A 16,155-nucleotide genomic window follows, 5' to 3' on the forward strand; every position below is an offset into this window, starting at 1 on the left:
ATAAGCATACAGCTAGCAAGGTTTTACATATGTAACATAGTTATGGGCCAGGTGACAAAAGAGCAAGGGATTTTTTAGATAAGAGATTCTTATTGGAATATAAAGGGGAGACGTTCAAATGCATTTGGAATCAATATAGAAAAGCTGGGGGGAAAGGAGATGGAAAATGACAACTGCAAGAGAGTAAAATACCTAGATAAAACAACAGAAGAAATCTGTATTGTAATCCAGCTCCATGAACCTATTATTTTAAAGATAAGTCTAGGATAACATGCTAATATGTTCTCTTGGTTGGATTTTAACTGCGTGCAATTTCTGAAGCTTCAAATGTCATTTCCAGGAATAAGAATTGAGTGAAAAGAATCAAAGATATTGCTTTTGTATAGTCTTGCCTCATCCAGTTGGTATTGGAAGACACCATAATTTAATTTTGAATCAATTAACCATCCTGAATTTGCTGTATTTGCAGATGAAGAGCATACTAAAACAGGAAAATTCAATACTACATATACAGAATTTATTCTGCTGGGGTTTTCCGACATTCCCAGTGCCCGGTGGGTTCTTTTTGGGATATTTTTCCTCCTGTATCTGACGATCTTGTTGTGCAACAGCATCATTATATTAATAACTGTGATTGACCCCATTCTCCAAACCCCCATGTATTTTTTCCTTGGCAATTTTTCCTTCCTGGAAATCTGCTATGTAACTGTCACCATCCCACGGATGCTCATGGATCTTTGCACCCGAAAAGGAAACATCTCGTTGCTTGGCTGTGCTGCACAAATGTGCTTTGTCCTTTTGCTGGGAGGCACGGAGTGCCTTCTCCTGACGGTGATGGCCTATGACCGGTACGTGGCCATTTGTAGCCCTCTGCACTATGCTTCAGTCATGAACCACAAGGTGTGTGTTCAGCTGGTGGCTGCCTCCTGGGTCTTTACAACTCCTGCTGTAGGGCAAACATGGCAGATTTTTTCTTTGCCCTTTTGTGTTTCTAATAAAATAAATCAATTTTTCTGTGACATCCCTCCAATCCTGAAGCTCGCCTGTGGTGACACATTTGTGAATGAGATGATAGTCTTCATTGTGGCACTGATTTTTGTCATGGTTCCATTTCTGCTGACTGTTATTTCCTATGTCAAAATTATTTCCAGTATTCTGAAATTGTCATCAGCCAAAGGGAGGGCTAAAGCCTTCTCCACCTGCTCCTCTCATCTGACAGTTGTAGTTTTATTCTATGGAACAGCTGGCATCACTTACTTACAGCCCAAACCTAATCATTCAGAAGGAACGGGGAAGCTAATCTCTCTTTTCTATACCATTTTGATCCCGACTTTGAATCCTATTATTTATACTCTGAGGAACAAAGACATTATGTTGGCACTGAGAAAGCTACTGAATAAATTATTGACTTGAAGCAAATAGCTGAATATACCAACAAACAAACAAAAAAAAACTTATTTAACCTGTGTCTTCATTGGATATTTGCCATGACTAAAAAAAAAAATGTAAAATTGTTGACCAAGTTTCTGAGTCACAATAATATGATAACAACCCACACACTATAAGGAATTTACATTATAGAATTTAGTTACCCACATCAGTGTAACTGGGGGGAAAATTTACTAAAGTGTAAGTATATCATTTTGAAGATTAATTATTCCTGTCTTTGCTAATGGTTAAGTGTTCCTGAAAATACAAGAAAAGCTGCCTGAAGGTGTCATATAATCAGTACCTGGTGTTACGGTAACAATAATTTTTAACTTGCTACTTTCAGGTTAATATTCTACTTTTCTGTGATCCTTCTGTTGGATTTACTCAATGAAAAACACAAAGTACTAAATGGTAAAAAAAAAAAAAAAAAAAGAGTGTTACTTCTTTCTGTTAACTTTAAAACTAAACCTCAGAAGAGTTCATCCTCTATTTCTGAGTTCACACTGTTCCCTTTGTATTATTATCTCCTCCCAATATAGCTTCAAGAATTGCATTGGTAATAACTAATCAATACAATCAGTCATGACTGTGATCACCTTGAAATATGTATAACTGTGTATATTTGGCTCAGTGCTGGCTCCTCGACATGTGTCTCCACACGAATTTGCAAGTGTAAACTTATTTGTAAATTTGATATTTGCAAATTTGGTTAAGCTAAGGCTTTTGAACAGACATCATCATGGTTTGAGGTAACCCAAAATCAATTGATGGGTGTCTTTATTAAGGGAAACAAAGATTAATGAATTGCTCTCTCCACCTGTGCCTCTCAGATTACCGTAGTTGTCCTATTCTTTGTACCATGTATCTTTGTATATCTTCGGCCCATGATCACCTTTCCCATTGATAAAGCAGCGGCTGTGCTTTATACTATGGTAACACCCATGTTAAACCCTTTAATTTACACTCTTAGAAATTCAGAGGTGAAAAATGCCATGAAGAAGCTCTGGAACCAGACCATAATCTTGGGAAACAATGTGTGTGTCAACAGAGAAGATAAAGGAAAAAAGTTTGTCAATTTTTTAACATGTGTGACTAGTGGAAAGCACAATAGTCTTAAAGTCAGAATGTGTGAGTTTCAATGTCTCTTTCACAAAAGATTGATAGTTGAATAAATGGTTACTAAGTCTTTGTCTCGGTGTTTACAAATTATTGACCAAAGGGCCGTTTCTAGCCAATATAAAAAATATTATAATACTTGAATGCTGAGTTTATTTGCTTAAGAAAAAACTCTGTAAATCTTCAGGCATGCGTTATAGTACTAACACACTGACCTACTAAAGTACATAAACAAGAGACCTAACAATTAAATGTTTAGATGGAAATACAGAGTTTTAAGCTTAAGCAATGGAGACAGGTTTGTCATTGTGAGAAATAGACACCAACCAGAAATGAAAGGATTTTAAGAAATGGGAGTCAGTGTGGTGTCACTCATCCCAAAATTAATGCTGCTGTGCTATGCAGCTCCAGAGGCTCCATTTACTTTGTAATCCCACTTTTCCCAGAATACATTATTTTGTCTTCCTAAAGCCAAGCAGTGTAAAACATTGACAAGTAAGCCTGAAAAAACCTTAGACATGACTTCTCTAAGCAGAAGATATTGTTTGGAGCACTATACATTCTATGTACCTTACTATACATTCTATGTACCGTTTCATCTCTAAAATAGATTTTTTTTCCTTGGGGGAAGGAAGTAGACTTGTGCCTCCTTCTTTAATGAGAACAAAAATAACTGACACAAGAAAATTTGCAGAAGGAGTTCAGGTTCCATTGAGGCAGAACCAGCCAGGCAGGAATCAGGGTGCTTTTTCGCTGCTCCATCACCCTTGAAGACACACACGGAGATGGAAGGACGTACATAGATGAGCTAGGATTACTGAGTCACTACATGGAAACAGCTGTCCTAAAGGATCACAGAACAATTCCCAGATAAGACAAAATCTTAAACGTTAAACCACCCACAGGTTAGAATTCACATATTACCACATCGAAACACAGCTTATCCTGACCACTGTATCTATTAGCTTTATCGTCTAAAATATGTATAAATATTAAAGAAAACCTGTTAGCATAACTTTCACAATTACAGTTGAATAGCTAAATGATGGAATGTGCTCTTTAAAAATGCTTTATTGGACAATTTGACACTCAGGCAAACATCATTGAGTATATTTACACAAATCCTGATGGTACAGCCTGTGGCTCATAGGTGACAAATCCATACAGCAGTTATTAATATTGACCACAAGTGTAACACAGTGGTAAGTATTATATACTTGAATTTATCTAAACATAGAAAAAGAACAGTGAAAGACAACATATAAAAAGTAGTCCCCAGCTGTAAGCAATTATATAGGTTGCCTTGTACCTGGGCAAGTGTTATACTACTGGGAGAAAAGCAGCCAGTAGCTGGTTGACATTCTAGGCCCTGGTTAGTAACAAATTTGTGTTAATTATACTAGTATTTCAGCATAGTTGCTTGTTGGTTTTTTTTTTCTGTAAGATAAGTGGGGAAGGCAGGAAATGCAAGGCCTGGACATATCACCCCAGCTCCAAAATGCTACAGATTGCCCAAGGAAGAAGGTCTAGGGATATATTGAAGTGGAAGCAGCTGAAAGCATGTTTGACAGGGAAGAAATGACTTCTGGGGTCTTCCATGGACTGCGCCATTGCACCCACAGATAGGCAAGGGAGTTGAGACCAGGTGGTTTTGAAGGGAGAAACCAGAGGGCATGTCTGGTCAGGCCAAGGCACCTGATGCAGGAGATCTAAGCTGAACTAAATGGCATCACCCACTACCCCCTGGTGCTTGCAAAAATGGGGACTGGGGGCATGCCTGGCTGGGACAGACCAGAATACCTGCCCTGGCTATGCCAAGTGCATACAGGTCCATGAGTATTGGAGCAGGGAGTGGGCCACATCAAGCTGAGCTATAACACCCACCAGAACATGGGAGAACCAAATCTGGGGTCAGATTCTATAGGGTACTTGGGGACTTACCTCTGTGGGAAGGCAGCATCTGCCAATTTACAAAGATAGCAAGGGTAGTGATGGGCCAAGTCAACCACAAAAGTCACCTGAAAGGAACACACCTGACACTCATGAGAACTGGGGCTGGAAAAAGGCTGGGTAGGGCCAGGCTACAACATCCATTGTGACATGCAAGGGCTGAGGGCCCCCAATGGCACATGTGGGATCCAGGACTGGGAGCAGGCCTGGTAGGGAAATTTGAGGAATTTCCCTACCTTCCCCACCAGGCCATAGCTCCCTTTTAGGGAGCCCAGGAGCTGAGGCTGAGGGTGGGCTAGACCAAGCAAGTCTGCAGCACTTACCAGGGTTGTGTGTGCTGGTTCTGGGAGCCAGGCTGGGCCAGACCTCAGCATTCACTGGTATGTATGAGAGCAGGGACAGTATGTTGGCCACACCCAGGTGAGCTAGGCTGCAACCCCCACTAGTGAGAACTGAGACTGCAGGTGGGCCTTTGCCAGGCTAGACTGAAGTACCCAGCAATGCAAGACCCAGGGCTATGAATGGCCCTGTTGGGGGAACTCTTGGAACTCCCCTGCTGGACTACAGGTCTCACTGGCAAATGCAAGAGATGGAGTTGTGGGCAGCCCAGGCTGGGCAAGGCTATAGCACCAATCAGCATGCATGTGGGCTGGATCTAGGGGCAGGCCAAACTGGACTAGGCTTCAGCACTGACTGGCAATCATGAGAGACAGAATGGTTGTGGGAAAGGTAAAGCCAGGTCTGTGGCACCTGCCAAATCACATGAGAGCCAGTCTGAGGGTTGGCCAGGCTGGACTAGAATGTAGCACCCATTAGTGAGACCTGGAATGGGTGTGGGCCAGTCATGCTAGGCCACAGTACCCAATAATGAATGCCATGACTGTCAGTTTGGGTGGCAGTACCTGCTGGCACACATAGAAAAATTTGGAGAACTCCTCTGCTGGGCACAACTGCTTCATAAGAGTTGAGGCTGGGAGCAAACTAGACCAGGCTGGGCTGGTTGACGTATATGTGAACCAGATATGGGAGCGGGCCAGGCAGGGTCGGCCCATATCACACTGGCACAAGTGAGAACTAAGACAGGATGAAGGTCAGGCTGGAATGGAGCACAACACCCACCAGTTCACATGAGGGCTCATGTGGGCCAGGCTTGGCCAGACTGTTGCACCCACTGGTGAGAGCTGAGACTGGGGGCACACCAGGCTGAGCCAGGCTATAACACCTGCTGGTAAATGCCAAGACTGTGGATAGGCTATCTTTGAGTAGGCCACAACACCTGCTATTATGTGCATGACACAGGACTGGGAGCAAGCCTTGTAGAGGAACTAAGGGGTCTCCTTTGCTGAGCTACTGTTTCTACCAGTGAGCATGAGAGCTGGGACTGAGAGTAAGCCAATCTGGGAATGGACCAGACTGGGCTAGACTGTGACACCTGCTGGCACACATGGGTGCAGGCCAGCCAGGTTAGGTCACAACACCACTTGGCAAGTGTTGGGAACGAATACAAATCATATCAGGCTGACCCACAGTACCTCCTGGCAGGTACAAGGTCTAGAGCTGAGAAAATGCATGGCAAGGGAACCATTGGCACAGCCTCCTGCTAGGCTGTACCTATCACTGGTGAGCACAAGAATTAGGGCTGGACAAGGCAGCAACACCTATCAGTATGTGTGAGGGCCGGGTCTGGGGGCAGGGCACAACAGGCTAAGCTGCAGCACCCACAGGTGTGCACAAGATCTGGATAGATACAGGATGGGCTGAGCTAGGCCACAGCAGAGTCTGGCATGTGCAGAAACCAGGCCTAGAGGCAGGTTTAATGGCAGTTATTGGGGGGTGCCCTGACTAGGCTACAGGATCCACTGATACATATGAGGACTACATCTGTGACAGGATGGCTGAGCTGTGTCATTGTACCCATCAGTTCATATGAGGTATGGGGCTGAGGGAGAACTGACCAAGCAGGTTCATCCACCAACATGCGCATTAGCTGGTGCAGGTGGCAGACCACACCTGACCCTGCACTGGTTGGCACACACAAGAGTCAACTCTGAAGTCATACCAGACAAGGATTCTTGGGGGGACTAGACCACTGGACTCCAACCCTGGACACAGGGAAAATCAACAGGTATATGGTCCTACCTCCAAGTGCATGTGTCACTAGTGGGTCTCCTCAGTTGCTGATGTCTGTGCAGTGGACAGTATGTCCAGGTGCACAAGTGGGCCATGATGGCCAGCTCATACATAGGCCAGCAGCAGTTGTCAACTGTCTCCTTAGAGAATGGAAAGCAAAACAGGCTGGACAATTACCCTGGCCTTGGACAATTTTTCTTGTCAAGTCCTTCCAAATTACATCACCTAAGTCCCAGCCTAGCTCACAGCCACAGATATAGCCTTAACTCAGGCTGCAGTGCATTTGTGTAACTAGCACCTAATGATGTATATGGTTTCCAAGACAGAGTAAGTGAAAGACTGAAAGTTAATTTGGCAACAATGACAAATGGTCAATTACTAAATCCCTAGGCATTTGAGAGCTCACCATATTATCAAATCCTGTGGTCTGTGAGAGTGTATTTAAACAAATCTCTAAAGTCAACAATGAAAGAAATACAGAGCAGGGACTGGGACCAAATGACAGCAGCAGAGCCTTGAACCAACAACCCAAACATGGGTTTCAGAGTTTGTTGAGTTTCTTGGGAACTAGAGTTGAAAGGACTTGAACTGGGAACTAAAGAAACCCTCCACCTATGTTGTTCTTGGCCTGGAGGAAATGGAAAATTTAGCAGACTTTTAAACAAAGCTCCAAATCACGGAGTTTGATTTACACACACATTTTGTAGCTACATATTCTGGCTTTCCTTTCCCAGTTTCAGGAATTTAACAACATCCTCTCTCTGTGTTTCTCTCTTTCTCTTTCTCTCTCTCTCTTTTTAGCAACAGTTCTAAGAGGTCATATATTAATGTTTCCATAGAAAATCAGGAAAGTGATAAGTCACTCCTAATGAATACAGCTTATTTTCTGAATATAAAGAATATAAACCAAAATAGCATATCCAACTTTAGAGAGTGGCTTAGAGAGATAAGAACTTCAGCATTCTGCTTATCAACTTACAGATTTTAACTTTTTTCCACATGCTCAAAGAGGAAGAAAGTGATGCCTACATTTGATCTAAAACCAGGAGACTGCGACGATCTCAACTCAGGTCAGTGAGAATTACATTTCTTTTTTCCGTGTTGCAGGTTAACTTCCTTTAGCTCATTTATTTTCACTGAAATAGCTTTTGTAGCTATGCACTTGACCTAAAGGTTAGTGTTACAAAATTAAATTCAGAGATAGTAACAGATAAATATCAGTGGAAAATACTCTCTCTAATGTTTCTAGAGCAGACATAAGATCAACTGAAATCATTTTTATGGTGGTGTGATTCATCATGTGTGTCTGTAGAAGCAGGATAATTTTGTGTTTCCATTTGAAATTTTGTCTTTTCATAGCCGCTGAGTTGCCACATTGATATTGCACTTTGCGGAATGCATGCATTAGGAATGCTGAACCACATTGGCCCCATCTACATAATCAAGAGAGTTCTCTTCACTTTTACTGAAGCTACAAAGTCATGTTCTTGTCTCCTCTGAGTCCTGAATATTTGGGGAAGAAAACATGGCTATGGTTTGGTTTAAAAAAAGAGAGAGGGAGCAAAACAAAAGAAAAGGAATAAAATATCACAGGCTGTTTTGTAATAACAAGTGCTCACTTAAAAATTCATGTACAGATCATTCATCAAAAATTCTCTATGTTTACAATTGTATTTCCATATACACTTATACGTAATATATACACAGAGCATTGAATTTCATCTTAAACTCATTAAAACTGTGTCAAGTGAGAAAACCTTAGAATATTAAATGACCATAACATGTCTGTCTTGTCAATAAGAAAATCAAAGAAATTCATATCTCATCTATTTTCTTTTGTAAAATAGGAGTAAATACATTCAAAATAGAGCATTATTCCATATGTATGATGACAGGTCACTATCACCAAGAAAATGTGTGTGAGAAATATTAGGAACTCTCAGAAAACTTTGCACCATTTAAACACTCACATCCAAAGACAGGGAAACCATGAGCCCAAAGGAAAGGCCATTGTAGAGCTCAACAACGCCCACGACTGTTCAGTGGATTACGTTCAGGAAGCTGTTTCTTGGCAGAGTGGGAGAAATTCCACCTTCACATGTGTCTCTGTCTCCATGTACATGCCTGTTCATTTTGGGGGAAAGGAATTTTTTTCTGTCTCTTTTGAATATTTTCATTAATATTAGAGGAACAGATTTCATGAATTCCAAAGATGCAACTCCCGCCCTCCTCCTTCCTTTTATTTGTTAAATTTTTACAACTTTGTGAATCTCAGAGAGCAACTTGCTTCGATGGTGTGAGGTTGGTTCTTTGGTCTCTGTTGCGCAATCACCTTTACTCATACTGTGCTTAAGTACTTACAAATGGCCATACCAATAGAGAAGAACCCCAGTCTAACAACTATTAATATCAGTTGGCCCACAAGTGAAGGCAAAACATCTGTGTGACTTCTGCAGCCAAAAATAAAGTTTGAAACTCAGACACATAGTAACAATAACTCTTTGCTTTAATGTATAAGGTATTGTTGCTACACCACCCTAGGAAATGAAAAAAAAATATCTAAGCCGCTTCTGTTCTCTGCAATCATCTACAAAATAGCAAAAGACAGTAGAATTTTAGCTCCATCAACTAAATTTTGCACTGAACATTTGATATCATGAATATTTTACAGTGCATTAAAAACATCATCACTAACAAGTACTGGTTTTGCTTCCTCAGATGTACCGTATGTTAACTACCCACATTAAAGCAATGGAAAAGATGAACAATGTTACAGAATTCGTCCTGCTGGGTCTCACCCAGAATCCACAGCTTCAGAAACTCCTCTTTGTGGTGTTTTCCATTACCTACTTGATGACATTGGTAGGTAACACTTTCATCACAGTCATCATCTTCATCAGCCCAGCCCTGGGTTCTCCCATGTACTTCTTCCTATCTTACTTGTCTATTATAGACGGTTTTTACTCTTCTTCCATAGTACCCAGAATGATTTTTGACTTGATCTCTGAAAAGAGCACTATATCCTTCAATGGATGCATGACTCAGCTCTTTGCTGAACATTTCTTCGCTGCAGCTGAGATCATCTTGTTAGTGGTCATGGCCTATGACCGCTATGTAGCCATCTGCAAGCCCTTGCACTACATGAGCATCATGAGCCGACCTCTGTGTAGTTTCTTCGTGGTGGCGGCTGGCGTCTTGGGATTTATCCACGGAGGGATCCAGATTGTGTTTATGGCGCAGTTACCATTCTGTGGCCCCAACATCATCGACCATTTCATGTGTGACTTAATCCCGCTCCTGGAGCTGGCCTGCACGGACACTCACACGGTAGGACCCCTGATTGCTGCCAACAGTGGGTCGCTGTGCCTGCTGACGTTTTCTGCACTGGCAGCTTCCTACATCATCATTTTACGTTCTCTGAAGGCTTACAGCTCCGAGAGGCGTCACAAAGCACTGTCCACCTGTGCTTCGCATATTACTGTTGTCGTCTTATTCTTTGTGCCTTGTTCATACCTGTACCTGAGACCCGCGACCTCTTTCCCCGCCGACAAAGCCGTGACAGTGTTTTGCACCTTAGTAACACCCATGCTGAATCCTCTAATCTACACCCTCAGAAATGAGGAGGTGAAAAATGTTATAAAGAAATTCTGGGGCAGAAGAGTGAGAAGTGATAAGAGATAAAACTTTTGCCCGAAATGTCAACAGTTTATTAGATGAGATCACTGTTACTGACTCCTTGATGGTAAAGCAAAAAAAAAAAAAAACCTGTTGTTGAAATGCAATCACAAAAAAGGCAGCACTGACATTAAAAAGTGTTTTCGTTCTCATTGCTTTGTGTGCTCCAACTTCCAACTCTGTTCCACAAAGTCTGAGTGCATATATAGTACTATTTTAATTCTGAATTTTGAAAAAGGTAAAATCATTAGTTATTACAAACTAAACACCACAAAATCCCCCAATGATTGCATCATTAAATACATTTCTAACCCAACAAATGATATGAAGATTCATTGTTTTTATTATAAACAAACATTAAACACACTCTGTATATTGCTAACAATGTATTTATGTATTCCTCATGTGGTAAACCTAACTGTTCAACTCACATTTACACTGAGTGTTTTGTCAATTTTAAGTTGACTATGTATTATATGCCCAACACAAGTAGAATATTATTAAATATCATACATGAAATCCAAAAGTACATAGTCCTTGATTTTAAGAATTTCTAACTTTCTTGTTGCTGTATATTCAGATTATCATAATATTTGAGGATGCCAATATCAATATACACTATTTTTATATGGTTGCCATTGGTATTTCGAAGGGCAATACTTCCTTAAAAAGGGGAAAACATTGCGGTGTTTTTAAATAATACCTGTGAAGTCCACATTTACAAAGAAGTTTGCAAACATTCTTTTTTAAATATTTGTGTTATTTATTTGACAGGCAGAGTTGAGAGAAAAGAGAAACAGAGAGAAAGAGGGGCCCTCTGCCCACTGATTTACTCCACAAATAGCCTCAAGGCCACAGCTGAACCAGGTTGAAGCCAGGAGCAAGACGTTTCTTCTTTATCTCCCACATGGGTTCAGGGGCCTAAACACTTGGTCCATCTCCCCTGCTTTCCCAGGAATGTTAGAGGGAACTAGATTAGAAGTGGTGCAGCCAGGACACAAACCAGTACCCCTGTCAGATGCCAGTACAATAAGTGGCAGTTTAACTCACTATGCCACAGTGCCATCTCCAGCTTGAGAGCTTTATGCCATGTGAAACTTCTATGCAGATATAATCTAGACTAAAATTTATAATACATGTTTAATACAATAGTTGCGCCTAGTGTAATGGTTCAGTGGCTAAATTCTCACCTTGCAAGCACCTGAGTCCTCTATGGGCCAGCTTGTTGTCCTAATTGCTACACTCCCCATCCAGCTCTGTGCTTATGATCTGGGAAAGCAGTAGAGGAAGGCTCAAAGCCATGGGACCCTGCCCCCTCATGGGAAACCCAGAAGAAGCTCCTGGTTTCAGATTGACCCAGCCCTATTTAGGGACTGAGCCAGAGTGTGGAAGATCTTTCTTTCCTTCTCTCCGTAAAATCTGTCTTCCAATACAAATAAAAACATCTTGAAAAAAAAAACTGAGGAATCTCCAGTCCATCCTTGAACTTTGCCCTCAAGATAAATTTCATGAAATCAAATCGATAGCCCTTAGTGATGTCACTTCTGGTGTTAAGATCAGCACACACAGGATGCACAGTTCTTTTCCATCCACAGGCAGAGGCAGCAGCTGTGGTGCCAAGGAACAGAGCCAAAGGCAGATGGGGCTCACTGGGTGCAAAGACAGTGAACCAACACTTCATCATTAGATAATGACTCGCCTGAACTCATTTGTCTGTTTTGCATGTTAAATATATTTTATCTGTTATTGGTATGGGTATTTTGGCTTTCTTTCAGGTTCCAGTTACATAAAATATTTTATTCATTGTTTCACTTTCAGTCTACACGTGTCCTCAGAGGAGAACTGAATTTCTTATAAGCAGCATATAGTTGACTCTTGTTTGTTTAAAGATATTTTTTATTTGAAAGGCAAAATATTAAGAGACTGAGACACACAGAGAGGGAGGGAGGTTTTTTGCTGGTTCACCACCAAATGACCACAATAACCAGATTTGGGGTCAAGTCACAGTCAAGAGCCTAAACTTTATCCTGGCCTTCCACATGGGTGGCAAGCATGCAACTAGTTAGACCGTTCTCTGCTGCTCTCCCAGGAACATTAGCAGGAAGCTGGATCAGAAGTAAAGTAGCTGCTGTTACAAGTCAGCTTAACCCTCAGTGCCACAGTGCCTGTCCCAGTGGGATCCTATTTTTGTACTTCATTTAGTTACTCTATGTCTTTGGGTAGAAAAAAAATTTTTACTTATTTATTCATTTATTTACCTATTTATATGTTTATTTATTTATTTTTCCCTGCCCCATCCCCAAATCCCCTCCATCCACCAAATTCCCCTATATTATTACTACAGCATAGCTCTTCATAAACAGTTACATGTTCATCATTGCACGCATGGACAATGGCAGAGTCCAGCCTCCCACTGTCAAGATACAGGTAATAGTTTCGTTAGCAGTCCATCTTTGATATGGAAGTAGAGATGCGCACTGCACTGCATCCTCACATCTGGACATGATACTCTCCATTACACAGTCACCACACATCCCTCTTAAATGACAAGCCACAATACAAAATCAACAACAGGAAAAAAATAGAAATTTACAACACCATAAATTTCTCAAGTGGTTTTGATAGTTCAGCAGTCCTGAATTCCTAGCAAACCCACCACTTCAATCATGATGAAATCTCTCCCGAAACCATTGGCTGCTATAGTCCCCCCTAGTGTCTCCATCTGCCAAGATCTTCAATGCCACAGATTGGCTGGGGTAGTTCATCAATTGTTTTGTCCTCCATCTTCTGGCGTAGTACCAGGAGTCCTCCTGTGGCTCCGATGTACTGCCACATCCTCCATGTACATTTGGATATTCTGTCCTCTGCTCTGTCTGAGCCACTGAGGAGGTCCAGCTCTGACACTTCTACTCCCAAAGTCAGCCCACAGAACCTACAATTCTCTCCATGGTTAGGGTTCTGGGTCCAGCACTTCAGTTGGGAGGGAATCGCCCAAGAAACCTCATCTGAGGCCATCCCAGATAAGATTCTTATATGTGTTTGCCAATACAGGGTCCGGCACAGTCTGTCACCCAAATCAACCTACACACACAGACACACATTGATAGTTGCAATTGCTGGGTCAGTTCTTTCTCCAGCCCCGTGTTTTATGAAACCTGATGGGTCTTGGAGCCCAGCCCAATCCTGTCCACCACATACTTGACCTTCACATAAATCAGTGAGAGCTGCAGTCTAGTCAGAGTGACCCACTAAAACCCCCACCAGGTCCACCCCTATCCTGGTTCCTGTGCTTGCCAATATGTACAGCGACTGGTTCCATCTGTCCCACATCCCATTCAGCTCTCATACATGTTAATGGATATTGAAGCCCAGTTCATCCCAACCAGCCCCACTATCCAGTGCACACTGGTGCACGCGGATGCCACCATCTGTCTAAGCCATGTCTGCGCCTGACAGAATTTGGCCCCTGTGCCAGCATCTGCCAGCTGATGCTGCGGCAGAGCTTAATCAATCCACACTGACAGAGGCTTATGCATGTACCAGAAGGTACAGTAAGCCCAGCTCACATGTAGGCCATCGGATGTGGCCCTGCCCTACCTGGTCTGCCCCCATCCCAGCTCTCAGGCTCACCAGTGGGAGTAGAAGCCCAACAGGGTGGCCTCCGCAGCCCCCTCACTGGAGCTGGCCTCACCACCCCCCATGTTTCACATGTGCTGGTTGGGTGCTGCGGCCCAGTCTGGCACAGCTCCCTCACCAGCTCCTTCACTGGCAATTGCCAGTGGGTGCTATAGCCTGGCCAAGCCAGACCTACCCCCAATTCCAACTCAGGATGGTGGGGGATACAGCCTAGCCCAGCCTTGCCACCCCCAATCCTGACCTTCATGTAGACTAGCTGGTATTGCACCCTGACCCGGTCTGAGCCATATTCTGTTCTGGTACTTGGATTTGCCATTTGGTGATATGGACTGACCCAGTCTGGCCTGCCCCCGACCTGCACCAAATGTATGTCGGTGGGTACCGTATTTTGGCCTGGTCTGGGCTGCTCCCCTTCTTGATTCTTGCACTCACGTGCAGGGAGCATGTCCGGACAGAGGAGTTCCCCAGGCTCCTCCATCTGGATCTCTCCTAGTGCTAGATCCCGCTCACACAGTGAGCCCATGGACCAGCCCTACTTAGTCCACCTCTTGTCCTAGCTGGAACAACGGCCTCTCCTCGCTGACCCTCACCCATTCCAGTTCTTGTTGGGCACTATAGCCTAGCCAAGCCTGATCCATACCCAGACACAGCTCACACCATGGCTCAGCAGGGGCAGAGACCTGGCCTAACCTGTCCTAAACCTACCCTGGTTCTCACAAGGACCAATGGGTGCTGGTTTCTAGCCCAGCCTGGTGCATCCCATACCCAGCCTTCTCACATGCTGAGGAATTCTGCAGCTATATCCAGACCACACCGCAGCCCCCACCGTAGCCCTCGCACTCTCCAATGGGGGTCACAACTCGGCCAGGGCATCCCCTTTGCTCTCAGTCAGGCCTGCTCCCATCCATAGATTTCACACATGCCAGTGGCTGCTCTGATCCAGTCTGTCATAGCCCCCATCCGTCTTAGTCTTTGCCTCCAGATGCTATAGCCTAGCCTGACCTAGCCAGCCCCCAGTCCCAACTCTCGCTGGCAGGTGCTGCAACCTGGCCCTGCTCAGTCTGCTCCCATCCCCGGCTCATGTGAACCAGTAGGTGTGATACCCCACCCCAGCATGACCTGCACTCCAGCCTGATTTCTGCACTCACCAGTGGGCTAAGATCTGCTCGGCCCTGCCCAGTATGCTTCCTTCCATAACCAACCCACACACTTGCCAATGGGTGGAGCTATCTTGCCCAGCTTGTCTGACCCCAGGTCTGGAACATATGCTCACCAGTGGGAGCTTTTGCTCAGTAGGGGAGTCTCCCAGTTTCCTCACTCAGCCCACTCCCAGACCCAGATCTCACATGCTCCAGCAGATGCTAGGCCCTTGCCTAGCATAGCCTGCCCCTCCATCTTGGTCTTTGTACGAGATGGTGGATGTTGCAGGCTGGCCCTGTTTTAGGATGCACGTGCAAGTGCTGCAGCTTGGACCTGCCCAGTCTATTCTCACCTCCAGTACCCGTGAGTGTTGGTGGGTTCAATGTTCACTCCTATTTCAGCCAGTCACTACCCCAACTCTTAAGCTAACCAATGGGACTTGTATTTCCATAAGGTTTGGCCCACTTATCCCCCACAGAATCTACCCCCAGGCCTGGTTAGTGTCATGGCCCTGTCCCCTGTTCTAACACTCAATCAGGTACTTGGATCTAGGACTGCTGGACAGGCCCCAACCATAGCTTTCATGTGGTGGTCAGTGATGCTCTGCACTAACAAACCCATCTCAGGACTCCCATTTGGGCTGATGAATCAGTCTGACCCTGCAGATCTTCCAATCTCTCCCCTCCATACCACCAGGTCTCAGTCTGAAACTGTGGTACAGTAGGTAAACTGACCCAAGGAACTCCAGCATTTCATAATTGGGATGCTACTTTGAGTCCTGGATCTGCTCTTCAATCAATTTCATGCAAATATGTCTGACAAGGCAGCAGATGGTGGATCAAGTGCATGCCTACTGCCCACACGTGAAAGATGGGGATGGAGTTACTGGCTCATGGATCATCCTGGGCCAACTATGAGTATCATGGTTAGATGGGGGTGAACCAGCTCGTGAAAAAGCTCTCTCTCTCTCTCTCTCTCTCTCTCTCTCTCTCTCTCTCTATCTGTCTTATTCTCCACCTTTCTCTCTACCACTCTACCTTTCAAAAAAATACATCTTTTGAAAAATTTTCACAATCT

At 43.8% G+C, this 16,155-nt stretch overlaps 2 protein-coding genes across 2 annotated transcripts; both read left to right on the plus strand.

Annotated features, from left to right (window-relative positions):
- Positions 1–447: 447 nt before the first annotated feature.
- LOC101525033 (olfactory receptor 10AG1-like) lies at positions 448–1,413 on the plus strand (the record flags this gene model as incomplete). Its single annotated transcript, XM_012927028.2, has 1 exon — positions 448–1,413. A coding segment is annotated over one exon (966 nt), but the record flags the coding sequence as incomplete, so codon positions are not given.
- Positions 1,414–9,375: 7,962 nt separating this feature from the next.
- LOC101525270 (olfactory receptor 4C45-like) lies at positions 9,376–10,308 on the plus strand. Its single transcript, XM_004585575.2, has one exon. The coding sequence runs from the start codon at positions 9,379–9,381 to the stop codon at positions 10,306–10,308; it is 930 nt and encodes a 309-aa protein (XP_004585632.2). The 5' UTR covers positions 9,376–9,378.
- The last annotated feature ends 5,847 nt before the right edge of the window (positions 10,309–16,155 follow it).

The sequence above is a fragment of the Ochotona princeps genome, chromosome 4 (assembly GCF_030435755.1).
Source record: "Ochotona princeps isolate mOchPri1 chromosome 4, mOchPri1.hap1, whole genome shotgun sequence".
Taxonomy (NCBI): domain Eukaryota; kingdom Metazoa; phylum Chordata; class Mammalia; order Lagomorpha; family Ochotonidae; genus Ochotona; species Ochotona princeps.